General features: G+C 40.6%; 1 protein-coding gene across 1 annotated transcript; it reads left to right on the top strand.

Moving 5' to 3' along the window:
• Positions 1–523: 523 nt before the first annotated feature.
• Positions 524–3,281, top strand: LOC131628489 (uncharacterized). The gene is made up of 3 exons (XM_058899329.1): positions 524–2,363; positions 2,921–3,153; positions 3,270–3,281. The coding sequence occupies exons 1-3, from the start codon at positions 524–526 to the stop codon at positions 3,279–3,281; spliced, it is 2,085 nt and encodes a 694-aa protein (XP_058755312.1).
• The last annotated feature ends 15,165 nt before the right edge of the window (positions 3,282–18,446 follow it).

The raw sequence follows: 18,446 nt of genomic DNA, 5'->3' as shown, positions 1-18,446 counted from the left end.
GGCTGCTTATGCTCATGATCAAAAGCTGATGATGCATTTTTTCCAAGATAGCTTGAGTGGAGCATCGGTTGACTGGTATATGCAATTAGAGAAGTCTCATATCCGAAGTTGGACCGACCTCGCTAATACGTTCCTAAAGCAATATAAATACAATTTGGACATGGCACCCGATCGGATGCAACTCCAAAATTTGTCACAAAAGAAAGAAGAATCGTTCAAGGAGTATGCATAGAGGTGGAGGGAAATGGCTTCCCGAGTCCAACCTCCCCTGTTGGAGAAAGAACTCGTAAAAATGTTTATGGCTACATTACAAGGGCCATACTACGATAAAATGGTAGGGAGTGTGTCCTCATGGTTTTCAGATTTAGTGGTCATTGGTGAAAGGATAGAAGACAGAATTAAGAGCGGGAAAATACAAGGAGCATCATCTAACTCTTATCACTCAAAGAGGCCCACCTCAACCTTCGCTAAAAAGAAGGAAGGGGAGACCAACGCGGTAGTGCATCAAGAACCTAGACCTCCTATGTCCTACCCACCTCAACAAAGCAGATTCCAAGGTCCTCCGAGGAAATTTGATCCTCTACCCATTTCCAAAAGTGAAATACTAAAGTACTTGCTGAACGAGCAACTGGTAGAACTCAGGCCTATGGCACCTCCACCTCCCGGAAAAGCTGCCCCTAATTTCAGGGCTAATGAAAGGTGTGAATTTCACGACAACTCTCCCGAACATACATTGGAAAAGTGCTGGGCATTTAGGCACAAGGTTCAAGACCTGATAGAATCAGGGGCTATTGCTTTTGACAAACCTAACGTAAAGACAAACCCTATGCCTCGCCATGATGGCACAGTCAATGCGATAGAGGTGGTCACTGAGCAAGAGTTTGTTCAACAACGGAACTCCCCCATAGATGCCCTCAAGAGGTATCTACTTGCAAAGGGGTTTATCCTCGAACATAACGATGCCTTTAAGACAACCCTGCAAAGACTGGTCGATCAAGGGGTAGTTCGGTTTAAGGAATATCCTGAAGAGGAATATGTGGCCATGCTGGAGAGGAATGAACCATTGATAATACCTAGGCAAGGGGCAAGGAAGACATTAATCATCCCCTGCGCCAAGTCACCATTGCTGATACCTGCACAGGTGCACACTAGGATCATCCCGGTCAGAAACCCATACCTTATAGACAAAATGAAAGCAGTCCCTTGGGAATATGAGTCTAATACTAATACCGACGTGACAAACATCGTTGGGCCTGGGGGCATGACTCGTAGTGGCCGCATATTCAATACTGCAAAACCAAACGAGAACCTGGCACAAGCAAGTGATCAAACTACTGTGGTCCCTACTGAAAAGAGCACATCCAAAGACAAAGAGGCCACTAACAAAGATGCTGAAGAGTTCTTGGCATTGATCAAGAAAAGTGATTATAAGGTGGTGGACCAGTTACACCAAACTCCGTCCAGGATATCACTCATCTCGCTGCTGATACATTCAGAAAAACACCGAGACACCTTGATGAAGATCTTGAGCGCTGCCCATGTGACTAAAGACATCACTGTAAATCAATTTGATGGAATGGTGGCTAATCTTACTGCTGGGGCATGCTTAAGTTTCAGTGAACACGAGTTGCCCTCACAAGGGAAGGAGCATAACAAAGCCCTGCATATCTCCATGCAATGTGGAAAAGCTCATATGTCTAGAGTACTGATCGACACAGGGTCTTCATTAAATGTGATGCCAAAGGCCACCTTAGACAAGATAGATTTGGAAGGACTGATAATAAGACCAAGCCGTCTGGTGGTCAAGGCCTTCGATGGATCGCAAAGCCCGGTGTTCGAGGAGGTGGACCTTCCTGTGGTAATAGGCCCCCATACATTCTGCATCAATTTCCAAGTAATGGAGATTGAACCTGCGTATACCTGCTTATTGGGACGTCCTTGGATCCATGCTGCTGGGGCAGTTACCTCCACTCTGCATCAAAAGATGAAATTTATAGATGGGAACTCTATAGTAACCGTCAATGGGGAGGAGGACATATTTGTCAGCAATCTAGACTCATACCGATACATTGAGGCTGGAGAAAAAGCATTAGAAACTTCATTCCAAGCGCTAGAGATTGCCACTGCTGTCACGCTACCAATTGAGAAAATGCGAAGGGCGGTGACATCCTGGAGAGACCTGCAAGACACAAGGATGGAAGGCTGGGGCAAGGTTCCAGAAGTGCAAGAGAAAAGAGATCGTCTGGGGTTAGGATGCCAGCCAACAAAGAAGGCTGCAAAGGAAGAACAACGATTCCCTCCGATTGCACAAACTTTTGTCACAGCTGGATATGAGCATGTATCCATGATATCCAGCATGGAGGGTACGTCCAACTTCATCAGGATGATCAGACCAGGAGAACAACTTCAAAACTGGACAAGCCTGGAGATACCGGAGATAGTTTATGTTTCAAAGTAATTTGTTTTGCCGTGTGTTTTATTTCCCTTTCAATTAATAATAAAAAAAACAACGTCGCTCATGCCTCGCCCAGAGCATAGAGTTGGTTTGTAAGGGCCCCATTTACTTTCAAAGTTGAGTTTATTAATAAAATTGTCGTTTGCATTTGGTATTGAAAACTCTATCTCGTTCTTGCATTCACTTTCTCGAAATGACAAATAACATTCTTGCATAAAACAAAAACACAATCATAATTGCATACTAAAAACAAAAAAAACATAAACTTGTGCAGATCACCTTCTAACACTACCGATAATAATACTGCTGAAACTCTATACAAACTCGAGGCTCTCGCTAATCAGTCTGAGGAAGAGGATGAGGAAGACGATGAACTTCCAGAAGAATTGTCAAGGCTAATGGACAAAGAATCCAAAAGCATGCTCCCTCCTCAAGAGTCCATTGAAATCATAAATTTGGGTACAGACAAGGAACCCAAGAACATCAAGATTGGGGCAACACTGAACGAGAATGTGAAAACGACACTGGTCAAACTCCTCAATGACTATGTGGAAATATTCGCTTGGTCATACCGTGACATGCCTGGGCTGGATATAGACATCGTCGTGCATAGGCTACCACTCAAAGAGGGTTGTACACCGGTCAGACAAAAACGCAGAAGAGTTCGACCCGACATGGATAATAAAATCCGAGAAGAGGTACTCAAGCAGTTTGACGCAGGTTTCCTCGCCGTAGTTGAATACCCACCATGGATCGCCAATATAGTGCCAGTGCCTAAGAAGGATGGAAAGGTGCGCATGTGTGTTGATTACAGAGATCTGAATAAGGCAAGTCCAAAGGACGACTTTTCACTGCCACACATAGACATACTAGTGGACAACACCGCGCAAGCTTCAGTGTTTTCATTCATGGACGGATTCTCGGGGTATAATCAGATTAAAATGGCTCCCGAAGACATGGAGAAAACCACCTTCATGACATCCTGGGGTACCTTCTGTTACAAGGTGATGCCCTTTGGATTGCGAAACGCTGGGGCAACGTATCAACGAGCTATGGTCACACTGTTCCACGATATGATACATAAGGAAGTCGAAGTATATGTGGATGACATGATCGCCAAGTCCTGTACTGAAGAGGAACACCTCACACATTTGCAAAAGTTGTTCGAACGCTTGAAAAAGTTTAAGCTAAGGTTGAACCCGAACAAGTGTACGTTTGGCGTGAGATCGGGAAAGTTGTTGGGATTCATAGTGAGCCAACGAGGCATAGAGGTGGATCCCGACAAAGTAAAAGCCATACAAGAAATGCCCGTTCCGAGGACAGAAAAAGAGGTTCGTGGTTTCTTAGGGCGTTTGAACTATATCTCAAGGTTCATCTCACACTTTACCGCTACGTGTGAGCCCATATTCAAACTACTAAGAAAAGATCAACCAATCAAGTGGAACGAAGATTGCCAAGTAGCTTTCGAAACCATAAAGCGTTATTTACAAAAGCCACCAATACTAGTGCCTCCCGTATCAGGAAGACCTCTGATCATGTATCTCACCGTCCTCGAAAGGTCTATGGGATGTGTACTGGGGCAACAGGACGAAACTGGCAGGAAAGAACACGCTATTTATTATCTTAGCAAGAAATTCACCGATTGCGAATCCCGATATTCACCTTTGGAAAAGACATGTTGCGCCCTAGCATGGGCCTCCAAACGTCTAAGGCAATATATGCTGAACCATTCCACATGGTTAATATCGAGGATGGATCCTCTGAAATACGTGTTCGAAAAACAGGCTCTTACAGGAAGAATCGCTAGATGGCAAATGCTGCTGTCAGAATACGACATTCAATACGTCACCCAAAAAGCAATAAAAGGGAGTGTACTGGCAGAACATCTAGCTCATCAGCCCATTGAAGAGTATCAGTCTATGAAATTCGAATTCCCTGATGAGGACATTATGTTGGTAAGAGACTATGAAATACCTGGGCCCGATGAAGGACCCGAACCAGGAATGGTGTGGACCCTTACGTTCGATGGGGCCTCAAATGCATATGGACATGGTATAGGGGCAGTCCTGACGTCTCCTGACAATCGACACTTACCCTTCACTGCAAGATTATGCTTTGACTGCACCAACAATATTGCAAAATATGAAGCATGCATACTGGGGTTAGAAGCGGCAATCGATTTAAGGATTAAACTGCTTGAGGTGTACGGGGATTCAGCACTGGTAATCCACCAAGTCAACAAAGAATGGGATACTCGAGATTCAAAGCTAATCCCATATCGTGACCTTATACTGGAGTTAATGGCTGAGTTTGAGACAATCACTTTTACTCATATCCCAAGGGAAGAAAATCAAATGGCTGACGCATTAGCAACACTTTCCTCTATGTTCAAAGTGACCTGGCCAAACCACGAGCCACGAATAACGGTTAGACACTTTGATGAGCCTGCTTATTATCTCACAATCGAGAAACAAGCTGATGACAAACCCTGGTACCATGATATTAAGGAATACCTAGAAAAACAAGAGTATCCAGAAAATGCCTCCACAATTGACAAAAAGACACTAAGAAGGTTGGCATCTAAGTTCTTCCTAAACGGTAACGTCCTATACAAGCGAAACTACGATTCAGTGTTACTAAGGTGTGTGGATAAGAATGAGGCTAAAGAAATCATCAAGGAGGTCCATGAAGGAACCTTTGGGACTCATGCGAATGGACATTCAATGGCAAGAAAGATACTAAGAGCCGGTTACTACTGGTTAACAATGGAAGTTGATTGTTTCCAACACGCAAGAACATGTCATAAATGCCAAATATACGCTGACAAGGTACACGTACCGCCAAATCCACTGAATGTACTAAGCTCACCATGGCCATTTGCGATGTGGGGAATTGATATGATAGGGATGATCGAACCCAAAGCCTCTAATGGACACCGATTCATATTGGTGGCCATCGACTATTTCACTAAGTGGGTTGAAGCTGCTTCCTACACCAATGTAACAAGACAAGTGGTTACCCGGTTCATCAAGCATAACCTCATCTGTCGATATGGGATTCCAAGCCGGATCATTACTGACAATGGGTCGAACCTGAACAATAACATGATGAAGGAGCTGTGCGAAGAATTCAAAATTGAACACCATAATTCTTCACCATACAGGCCTAAGATGAATGGCGCTGTTGAGGCCGCAAACAAAAATATCAAAAAGATAATACAGAAAATGGTGAAGACGTACAAGGACTGGCATGAAATGCTTCCCTTCGCCCTGCACGGCTACAGAACTTCAGTGCGCACATCCACAGGGGCAACCCCTTTCTCCCTAGTCTATGGTATGGAAGCAGTCCTCCCTATTGAAGTGGAGATCCCATCCTTAAGAGTCCTAGCCGACACAAAGTTAGAAGAATCGGAATGGGTAAAAACCCGTTTTGATCAGCTTAATCTCATTGAAGAAAAGCGGCTGACGGCTTTGTGTCATGGACAGCTCTATCAGAAGAGAATGAAAAGGGCATTCGACAAAAAGGTCCGCCCTCGAACTTACAAAGAAGGTGATATTGTTTTCAAGAAAATACTATTACCTCGACTTGACGCCCGTGGAAAATGGACACCTAACTACGAAGGTCCATATATTGTAAAAACAGTGTTCTCAGGAGGAGCGTTAGTTCTCACTATAATGGATGGAGACGAGCTACCGCACCCAAACAACTCCGATGCGGTCAAGAAATATTACGCCTAACAAAGGCAGAATTATTGGTCATAAGCTGAAGACAAACTACGAAGGATAGGGATTCGTGCAATCATCTACTTCTAAGGTCGAAGGATTACTGGGACCCTTGATAAAAAGAGCGATAGCAGTATTAATGTCATTTCTATTTGTCATTTTTCTTTCTCTCATACCTTTTGTACATTCGCCAGTTTAAGGCAATAATCAATAAAAGCTTTTTCCTTTCACACTGCATATCTCGTCATATCAATACCAAGTGCAAAGAATAATTTATTTCTCATAAATTTAAAACTTTGAACTTAAAACAAGAAACTTACAGACTATCAGACTAAAATAAAGGGGGCGAAAACCACGACATCTCCGGTAGTCGATATACACCTGGCCCCGAAAGCATTATCCCAGTAGACTAACTTCAGACGATCTGAGTTGAGACCCGCAAAGCCGCTCGGAAAGCTAAACAAATCCAATGGGTGACAAGAGATGATACGTCAAAATCATCATACATACCCATATTCATATACACTCACATATGTACCATCTGCATAAGCATGCATGCATCTGCAATAAGTCATAAGCATATACATTTGCAGAGTATTATTTTACAGATAAAGCTGGGTTTCTCTCGAACCCTATTTCAAACTCTATGATCAATTTCAAACTAAATCGTAACCCTCGCGTTACGTCTTATCACGGCAGTGATAATGGCATTTCAAACTAAATCGTAACCCTCGCGTTACGTCTTATCACGGCAGTGATAATGGCATTTCAAACTAAATCGTAACCCTCGCGTTACGTCTTATCACGGCAGTGATAATGGCATTTCAAACTAAATCGTAACCCTCGCGTTACGTCTTATCACGGCAGTGATAATGGCATTTCAAACTAAATCGTAACCCTCGCGTTACGTCTTATCACGGCAGTGATAATGGCATTTCAAACTAAATCGTAACCCTCGCGTTACGTCTTATCACGACAGTGATAATGGCATTTCAAACTAAATCGTAACCCTCGCGTTACGTCTTATCACGACAGTGATAATGGCATTTCAAACTAAATCGTAACCCTCGCGTTACGTCTTATCACGACAGTGATAATGGCATTTCAAACTAAATCGTAACCCTCGCGTTACGTCTTATCACGGCTGTGATAATGGCATTTCAAACTAAATCGTAACCCTCGCGTTATGTCTTATCACGTTAGTCCCTTGGCAGTGTAATGGCTCCTTCAACTTCAACCCAAATCATAACCCTCGCAAATAACCCTATTGGTGCAGGTGAACTTGCTAGAACTGTAGCAAGCAATCCTATTGGGGTCCACAAACTACGAAAGCTTACTGGCAACACGGTAAGCTAACCACAACGGACGAAAAGTCCTCGCTATATAAGACTCAGGCTTTAGCAGGACGATCATCTCGCTCACACTCAAGCACGAGGTAAATGTAGGGGTCTTCCATTATTTAATAACTCTTCGATCTGAAAAAGCGTGAGACCTGCGTATTCTCACGCTGTTCAATCTAAGATAATTAAATAGGGGCAGCTGTCATACCCCAAAATTTACCCGGTTTAATTCTCACTTTTCAATTTATTAAGGGAGTTAAAAATTAGGAGCCATAGGGTTTGATATATCCATTATCAAACTCGCTCTCCTATAAAACTCCTGTATAAATGGGTTAAAGAAAGAGGATAGGGGTGTGAATGACAAATATTTAAAGCCCAATTTATTTTGGGTCCATTTGCTCTTTGTCATTTACACGTCTTTATCATTTTTGCATTTTTATTTAAATGATGTTTTATTATTAATCACTAATTGAATTATTATTAATAGGATTATTATATAATTTGTTTCTAAATCAATAGAAATTAAATTATAATGATATCACTATTAAAATTAATCATTAGGGTTATCAATTCTTATTATTTTAATTGTTAGTTAATTTGGTTTATTATTACTGATTAATTAATTAATTAATTTAAACAAATCCGTTAAGTTAATTTGTTGTTATCGTTTTTGTTCGTTGGGCCACGAAGAAAGAAAACCAATGGGCCTTTGATGGATTACGTGTGGACCAGATAGTGGACCGGGTCAAAACCGACCCGGCCACTATTCATCGTCTCCCTCCTCTCAGCACCCCGAACCCTAGCTCCTTGCATCGCCAGCGGCGGCCGCTTCCTCCAAGCAAACTAACCCTAATTCAATCTCCGCCCAAGCCCAAAGCGAATCAAAAACGTAATCTAAATCTAACCATAACACGAAATAACGCAGAGAGAAAAGGAATCAAATACAAATCTGAATCAATGATACAAAATCAAATCAAAGATTTCATTGAATAAGTTATTATTACAATTTAATCTCAGAATCAAAACGCGAACAAGAATCACATCTAATCTTCCCTAAAATAAATCTAAGACCTAGACTATAAAAGAGAGAAGAAGAAATTGGAAGAAGGATCGGAAGTTTGTTGCAAAAAACCCTAAGCGCCGCCGCGAACGATCTTCATCTTTGAGACCTACAAACAAAGAGAGGAAGAGGATTAGAGAGCGAGGGGGAGCTTACACGTTCCTGAATACAAGAAAGCAAGGTAAGATCGAAAATTAGCTTTACACTGATGTACGATTGCTTAAATGTTTAGTTTCTTCTGGAAATTTTTGGGTTTAGATCCATATTGTTCTGGGTTTGGGGTTCAATTTTGTATGAATGTTTGAAGATTCCGATGAGTGTTCATCGGAAACTGGGGATTAGCGGTGAGCTGAAGGCGTTTCACGGTGGTTTTTGGGGTTTTCTGGGTTTCTCTCGGTGGCGTTGTTTGAGTGAGGGGAAGAATGAGAGAACAAGAGAGAGAAAGAGAGTCTGAGGTAGAGAGAGAAACGAAAGAGAGAAATGAGAAGGGAGAGGAGAGTAACCGGGTGATAGCCTCACCCTTGTCTCAACTAGCGACGGACACGTGGCCTCATCATGGCCACTTGTCAGCGTCGTTGAACATGATTCAACGCGCGACCTCTTACCATGCACTCCACTGAGACCGCATGCAGGCCATTGATGGTTGCCTGAACTGAAACCAACGGATCCTGGCCTTACACGCCCTTAGGCGTATACCACACCCCATGTGCGTGTGCACACTGAATCACCAGGATCCCAAACCTAATGGGCTCAGCCCGTTTGCTATTAACACACCCTATTTCCTATCCTAAAGAGAAAACGCACCCCCCTGGTAATAAAAAAAAAATAAAATTCAATTAAAAAAAACTTTGGATTTGTTTAATAGTTTATTGGTAAGTGACTAATTAAAATTTGTTCATTTTTATTCTAATAATTCATCAATTAATTCTTCAAATTTTGGTTAATGATAATTAATTATTTAAATAAACTTCTGAAATTTGTTTGATTATATTTTTAACAACTTAGCTTAATTTCTCCTCAAACCGACTAAATCTATTAGTCGTATTAGACGAGAAATAAAATTGTATGATTAATGTATAACTTACTTACTTTCATAATTCTCTCCTCGACCCGATTGAAACTATCAGTCGCTTTAGACGAGAGATAAGGATACCTAAATTAAAACACAATTAATTTGCTGCCTGCGATGATCGAATTTATCGATCTGAGTAACCAGCAATGATCATAAATCTGTTAGCTATACTGATTGAATCTATCAATCACCGCATCTAACAGTAACAAATTAAATCAAGGTTGTACGCCAACCTCAAAATACTGTCACCCCTCAAATCAAATTCAAACTACGATAGGCCATTCAAAGAGCCTCTAAAAAACAATTCCAAATACAAATTCAATCTTAAGGCGTACAACCTTGTGCCCGAACTACGTTTGTTAGACGCTGGCCTAAAGATCTAGAGGGGGGGTGAATAGATCTCTCTAAGTTTTTTAAGGATTTTTCTACCGACTCGAGCGAAAGCGGTTCTGAATCGACTTGCGTCTATTCTGGACCGCTATTGCAAAGATCGTACGTGTTTCAAAACCAAAGAATAAGTGGAATTGATGGTGAAGTAATATGATAGCTAACCAATACGTTTAACAACTGAAATCCAACTAACTTCTAGATTGACAACTTTGATTTGCAATGCAGTAAGATTGGATCAAGCAAAAACACAAACACTTGGTGCTTATAACCAATTATGAACAGAAAGTAAAAGAGAAAGTAAAAGCGACAAGAACACGATATTTGTTTAGGCAGTTCGTCGATCGTCCTCGCTACGACTACGTCTGCCCCCAATTCCAAATTGAAATTGGGTAATCTTTCATTAATGTTGAAAGTAGTATATACAAAGAAGATAACAAAGCGATAAACGATAAACCAATTATGTCGATCCTTTGAATCTTCTTCCCCCTTAATCTTGAGCCAGATCAAGGTTATCCAAGAGCTTCACTTTGATTCCCTTCTGCAGTGTCTTGATTCCTTGAACTCCCCGTTCCTCAATCGTTACACTCAGCCGAATCCTCAATGAACGCCTCTTGATAAAAACCCCCAAGAACCACCCGTCGTGGAGGACAAAACCCGCAGATTTTATTCACCAACAAACCCCACAGACCTTCACCCACTAGGAATCTTCAATTCCGTTCCATGGACGTTATCGAACTCATCACTAACCCGCAACGCAAGAATGATTATGTGTAATTGTGTTGGAGATGATGAAGAACGAAGATGAGAAGCGTTTGTGTATCTTTCAGTCGTTGGTGTTTTTTGAATAATTACCCTTGCACAATATATATGATTGCATAACAGTTAGAACCAAGAAAAACTGATTTTTGAACTTTCTTGATCAGTTAGGTCGACCACTTGTAGTGCTTAGGTCGACCTAACAGAGCTTGCAGAATTTTTCTCCCAGTTAGGTCGACCTGTTGAAGGAGTAGGTCGACCAGAATCCTTTTCTGATGCATTCTGGGGACTTTTTCACAGATCAGGTCGACCTAGTTGCCATGTAGGTCGACCTAGCAGACTGATGTGAAGATTTCTTCATTTTGAGTCGACCTAAATGGTCAGTGAGTCGACCTAGCAGAGGTATATGGATTTTCCTTCATTTTAGGTCGACCTAGGTTGATAGTAGGTCGACCTAACTGCTGATTTTCTGCATTTTTCATGTCCAGCTTGTGTTGAGTCGACTTATATGCATAGTGGATCACCTTGTGCTTTCATGAGTGATCAAATGCTTTGCTTTTCTGATTCCTCCTTGTTGTTTGAATGCTCATTTGAGTTTGCCATAAATCAAAAACCTCTTTGAGTGTAATCTTGTATTCACAAACTCCCCCTTTTTGATGATGGCAAACCAATACTCAAAAGCTTTGGTAGTAAGTGACAAGGACTCAAAAGAGCTCCCCCGTACATCCAGCATCTATCTCTCAACAGGGCAATCTCTCACCAATGCTCCCTAGTAAGTGACAAGGACTCAAAAGAGCTCCCCCGTACATCCAGCATCTATCTCTCAACAGGGCAATCTCTCACCAATGCTCCCCCGTACACTCAGCATCTATTGTATCTATCTCCCCCTTTGACAACATCAAAAAGAGAAACAAGGAGAGCAGAGTAGAAGAGAAACAAGAAAAATAAAGAATACCGGTAGTCATAGAGATAGATAACACATAAAAGGTGAAATCATAAGGGCTAATCATGTTTTAAAGCAAGCCAACAACATACATAGTAGTTCAAGAGAATTATAAAAGAGAACATAGAGTGCTACATCATATTAATGTTTTTAACAACAGAACAAAACAACAGAAACTTAATGGCATGAAATGCAATGAAATGATGATATGATGAACGATATGTCCTAACGCCTGCCCCTTCTTCCTCTTCCTCTTTGAAATGTGTGAGGTCGATCTTCTTCAACCTGTTCCAACAAATCCAGCACCGACATGTTAAGAGTGTTGAAGCTTTGGCTGATGTTAGCATGACGATGCAATGCCGTTTCCTCAAACTGATTCTGCCTCAATATGGAGTTGGATGCAAACGTCTCAAAATCGTTCCTTTGTTCCTGAACCAAGCCGTACAGAGATTGGTATTGCCGTTGTTGTTCCTCATATCTATCTTGTTGAAGCTGCTGCATGGTTTGAAATTGAAGCTGTTGAGTTTCAAAGTTCTGCTGTTGTTGAAGTTGCATAGCTTCAAGCATAGATATTATGTTGGATTGATCAGGAGGAGGTGGAGCAGTGTATCCCCAAGGGATATCCTCTTGTTGTGGCGGAACATATCTCCAATTTGCATCTGTGTCATGAGCTGCGTCTTCCATGGTATGATCCTCCTCATTTGCTATTTCTTGATCGTTTCCCTCTTCCTCATTTCCTACATTGTTTCCAAACTCCGTAGGATCGTCATAGTTGTAGATAACCTTCCCTGTTCCTTTTTGAATGAGATAATAAGTCTTCCTCACAGGATTCCAATGATATCCCATAAGAGTCAAGGTGGTTTGTGAGAATTCCTGGGATTGATGTACGCGAGTGTAGTGTAAGTGATCAAGTCGCATACCAAAGTGATTGACAATTGTTTGAATGATTGAACCATAACATAGGGCTGTAGTTTTCTGTTTGACTTCATGAAACTTAGCAGCAAGGAAGTGAGGCCAGTGTAAACGCGTTCTGTTTTGCAGCAGATACATGAGCACCACTTCATTTCTTTCAATTCTCGAATATCCTCCAGCCCTTGGTCTAATGATTCTTGAGATTACCCAGTTCAAGAGTCTAGGATCTCGCTTCAAATGACCAGCTGTTATTGTTTCATTTGGTCTATCAAATACGGAGGGATCTTTGAGGATTGACTTCATGTAGGCCTCATGATCATAGTTTCCCGGTACATCCCCGTCTACCATACGGAGTTCATCACCAACGATTGTCAGACCAAAAATACTAATCCAGACCCGTTTGTCAACAACATGCGATCTAGATCCCATTTTGAAACGGAAGTTACAACCGTCTCCTTTTGTAAATCCTGCATAGAAAGCCCTAACGGTATCCTCACAGTACGGGGTATCACATTGCAATAAGGGATGAATATTTTGATGTTCAATTAACGCAGCGACATCAGGGATATTCATGTTTTCGACAAGATTTGGATCATAAGTGTATTGCTTAACAACTTTCCTTTTCATCTGCCACTTCTCAAAGTTTTCTCTACAATCAGGGTGAACAAGAGCACTTACCGGTTGAGATGATGAACTGGAAGCAATTTCCTTTCCTTTTCTTGATTTTGGAGGCATGATTGGAGATGCTTTGAGTGAGATATGGAAGATTTTTGACAGTTTAGAGTTTGAGGAAATAGGGTTAGCCGTACCAAAAGGGATGAGAATGAGAGGGAATGCAAGAATGGAATGCTTTGAATGCATGACATTGGGTCGGGTCGACCTAACAGGCCCAAATATGGAAAAGTTTACGCAGTAGGTCGACCTAAAGTGAAGCTGGGTCGACCTAACAGAAGTAACAATACAAATAACCAAATTAGGTCGACCTAATTTGTGAGTAGGTCGACGCAACTGGCCCTTTTTGGTTTTTCTAAAGAACCTTCTTATGTAGGTCGACTCAAATACAGGGTAGGTCGACCTAAGTTGCTTTCAATGATGAAAATGCCTTGGAAATGTTTCTATATGATGTATTTTTGTTTTGTCATTTGCTTGAATGCACAACCATTGTATGTTATGAATGAAATGATGAACACATATACATAAGTATTTGAGAAGAGTAGATAAGAACACATGAAGTCACTATAAGCATGTTAATTGATAGCATATTATAGAATCAATGAAATTTTTGGAAGTGAACAATGTGCATGTTACCGCTTTCTTAATATGTAGGTGTTCTGTCTTCATTGTGTGACACCCTCTTGTTAAGTGTCGATCTTTTGGTTTTCAGTCTTCATAGATGACATATCAAGAGAGATATGCCTTCTTTTATGTGTCTTGAACATCCTTTATCAATGGAATCGTCAACTATCAATGATGTCAAGACACTTTTCCTGCAAAATTAATTTAGAGTGGAAGGTCCCCAATCTTCATTGGGTCCTGGATGGTGAGTACACAATTTGTTGCACTTAGGCAACCATTGAAATACTCCTTTAGGAACTAAAATTCTCCTAAATTTGCATTTTTCAATGGTATGTCCCTTTTTGCAACAATAATGACAGGTAATATGATGAGAATATGGAGTTTTGCTAGTTGATACTTTTGGTACAAAAGTGTATTTACTATATAAAGGAGTATACGATCTTTTGAACTTGTTTGGATCAACCGCAAAAGTCACTTTTGGTTGTAGAGCCTTGTCTAACTTGGCTTTTAGATCTCTTACTTCTTTTTGCCAAATGTGACATGTCTCACAACCAAACCATGATGTAGGATCTAATTCAACTTTGTCCTTTTGAATGTCTAGCATAGATTGTTTTAAAGCTTCCATATCCTTTTCGGTTTTCTCAACTTTTGATTCAAGGTATGAAAAAAATTTCTTATTTGAGGCCAAAAGTTTGAAAGCTTTAATTGCATCTCTATGTAATTCTTCAAAAGCAAGTTTTAGTTGAGAATGAGATACCTTATCTACAAGTTCAGGTTTAAGATGACTTACAGCTTTCTTTTTCTTGTTTTGATGAGCCATGAGACATAGGTTTGCTGATTCTTCTTCATCGCTTGACGAGCTTTCACTAGATGAATCACTTTCCCATGCTATGTAAGCTCTTTTAGATTTGTTATGACCTTTGCTTTGGTTCTTCTCCTTTTCTTTCTTAAGGTATGGACAATCCGGTTTGTAGTGACCGGCTTTCCCACAATTGAAGCAAAGACCTTTGATCTTTCCTTTGTTGTCGTCATCTTGTTTGAACATGTTTGATTGCTTTCTATAGTTGATCAATCCTTTGTCGGAATGTTTTGCTCCATTTTTCTTTAGATATTTGTTGTATCTTCGCACAAACGGTCCCATTTCCTCATCATCGGAGTCTTCGTCATCACTTGTGTCACTATCCTTTGGCTCTCGTTTTGAGGTCTTGGAGCTCGAAGCTTTTAGAGCTATTGACTTCTTCTCTACCTCTTTCTCCATGTTCTTTTCTTTCTTTGTCCTCTTCTCATGCATGTCAAGGCATTTAAGATGCTGTTCATGTTCCTCTAGTTTACCAAAGAGAGTGGTAATGTCTAAAGTGTTGAGATCATTTGCTTCCTTAATTGCTGTAACTTTGGGCTGCCATTCCCTGTTCAAACACCTTAAGATTTTGTTAGTAGCAACTGCATTGGAAACCGGTCTATCAAGAGAATTTAATCGATTTTTCAGGTGAACGAATCTTTTCTGCATGCTTTCGATGGTTTCACCATCTTCCATGTGGAAAAGTTCGAACTCTTGAGTTAACGTATTGATCCTAGCTAGTTTGACATCATCCGTTCCCTCGTGGGCAACTTGCAATGTGTCCCACATAGCTTTAGCTGATCTACAATGGGAAACGCGATAGTATTCATCAACTCCTAGAGCTGAGATTAGAATGTTTCTCGCTTTCCAATCGTATGCATATTTCTTTTCATCTTCAGCATTCCAAGTATCTTCTGGTTTTGGAACAACTGCACCAGCTGCATTTGTCATAGTGATCTGAAATGGACCATTGACAATAGCTGTCCAGATGTTCCTATCAATTGCATTGATATGGACACACATACAATCCTTCCAATAGCCGTAGTTTTCTCCGTTGAAAACTGGAGCTCTATTATGAGCCCCTTTAGGTCCAGAAGCCATCTTTCCAATAAGTGTTTCACGTAGCACGGAATAAACCAGAGCTCTTGATGCCACTTGTTAGACGCTGGCCTAAAGATCTAGAGGGGGGGTGAATAGATCTCTCTAAGTTTTTTAAGGATTTTTCTACCGACTCGAGCGAAAGCGGTTCTGAATCGACTTGCGTCTATTCTGGACCGCTATTGCAAAGATCGTACGTGTTTCAAAACCAAAGAATAAGTGGAATTGATGGTGAAGTAATATGATAGCTAACCAATACGTTTAACAACTGAAATCCAACTAACTTCTAGATTGACAACTTTGATTTGCAATGCAGTAAGATTGGATCAAGCAAAAACACAAACACTTGGTGCTTATAACCAATTATGAACAGAAAGTAAAAGAGAAAGTAAAAGCGACAAGAACACGATATTTGTTTAGGCAGTTCGTCGATCGTCCTCGCTACGACTACGTCTGCCCCCAATTCCAAATTGAAATTGGGTAATCTTTCATTAATGTTGAAAGTAGTATATACAAAGAAGATAACAAAGCGATAAACGATAAACCAATTATGTCGATCCTTTGAATCTTCTTCCCCCTTAATCTTGAGCCAGATCAAGGTTATCCAAGAGCTTCACTTTGATTCCCTTCTGCAGTGTCTTGATTCCTTGAACTCCCCGTTCCTCAATCGTTACACTCAGCCGAATCCTCAATGAACGCCTCTTGATAAAAACCCCCAAGAACCACCCGTCGTGGAGGACAAAACCCGCAGATTTTATTCACCAACAAACCCCACAGACCTTCACCCACTAGGAATCTTCAATTCCGTTCCATGGACGTTATCGAACTCATCACTAACCCGCAACGCAAGAATGATTATGTGTAATTGTGTTGGAGATGATGAAGAACGAAGATGAGAAGCGTTTGTGTATCTTTCAGTCGTTGGTGTTTTTTGAATAATTACCCTTGCACAATATATATGATTGCATAACAGTTAGAACCAAGAAAAACTGATTTTTGAACTTTCTTGATCAGTTAGGTCGACCACTTGTAGTGCTTAGGTCGACCTAACAGAGCTTGCAGAATTTTTCTCCCAGTTAGGTCGACCTGTTGAAGGAGTAGGTCGACCAGAATCCTTTTCTGATGCATTCTGGGGACTTTTTCACAGATCAGGTCGACCTAGTTGCCATGTAGGTCGACCTAGCAGACTGATGTGAAGATTTCTTCATTTTGAGTCGACCTAAATGGTCAGTGAGTCGACCTAGCAGAGGTATATGGATTTTCCTTCATTTTAGGTCGACCTAGGTTGATAGTAGGTCGACCTAACTGCTGATTTTCTGCATTTTTCATGTCCAGCTTGTGTTGAGTCGACTTATATGCATAGTGGATCACCTTGTGCTTTCATGAGTGATCAAATGCTTTGCTTTTCTGATTCCTCCTTGTTGTTTGAATGCTCATTTGAGTTTGCCATAAATCAAAAACCTCTTTGAGTGTAATCTTGTATTCACAACGTTGACTCTGATCCTCCGTAAGGAGGTACGTAGGCACTTGGTAACAAGGCGAGTCTCCCCCCCTAAAATCTCAATTCAGTTCTAAATCATAATTTTTACCCTTTTCATTTCATTAGCTATAAACCTTACCTTTTGCCATAAACCCTTATCTTTGCAATGTTAGCCTTTAGGAAAGGGTCGAGGGTGCCTAACACCTTCCCTCGACCTGATTATAATAACTTACCCCGATCTCTTAACTGCGTAGGGTTTCCTATTCGCCCTTCAGAATAGGTGGCGACTCTAAAACTTTCAATTTTAGGGCAGGTAGCTACACTTTGAGCGATAGCGTTTGATTATTGCTCTAGGCATAAACCAAATTTCGCATGAATTATAAATCGGTAAGGCGTTAAGTCGACCTATTAGTTACCCGTGAATGTATATCCGTTTATTCTATTATTTACGAAGAATTATAGTTAGTTAATTTGATTATTTTGATTATAAAATTATTTAACAAAAGATTAACTAAGATTAAATTCAAATATTTTTATTAATTAAAAGAATTAAAGGCGTATTTTTGTGTGTTTATATCATATATATTTTTTTTCTAATTTTATCTCTAAATCTAAAAGTTAAGGTTAATAACAATCTTAATATCCAACTAAAAAATTACATTAGAAAAAGTGCTAAAGTAGATAACTAATCCAAGCAAGAGAGAAACAAATATAAGCACAATAACCACACTAAAAGTAAGAACGTATTCCTCCATATAATTCTCACATTCTTCTTTTTTTTACCAAATAAATCACCATGAACCATTTGAATCTCCAATAGTTAATTCTCCTCTCTCCATAGTTCAGGACCTTTTTCGAGTTTCTTCGCGAATCTCGGGAAATCAGCTAGCATAGCAAGGATGGATAAGGGTGCATGTAGAAATGTTAGTGCAAACGTATGAATGTATGAAAATGAAAATGCGGATGCATGGGTATGCATAAGACTCCTTTTTTTTTTCCAGTGTATGTTAGACCTCCTTATGTGCAATGCAATGCAGACGTATGGTAGATATAACCCTAAGGATAGCCTATACGGGTTTGGAGA

This window comes from Vicia villosa, unplaced genomic scaffold (genome assembly GCF_029867415.1).
Source record: "Vicia villosa cultivar HV-30 ecotype Madison, WI unplaced genomic scaffold, Vvil1.0 ctg.000456F_1_1, whole genome shotgun sequence".
NCBI lineage: Eukaryota > Viridiplantae > Streptophyta > Magnoliopsida > Fabales > Fabaceae > Vicia > Vicia villosa.
This window is presented reverse-complemented; position numbering and strand designations above follow the sequence as displayed.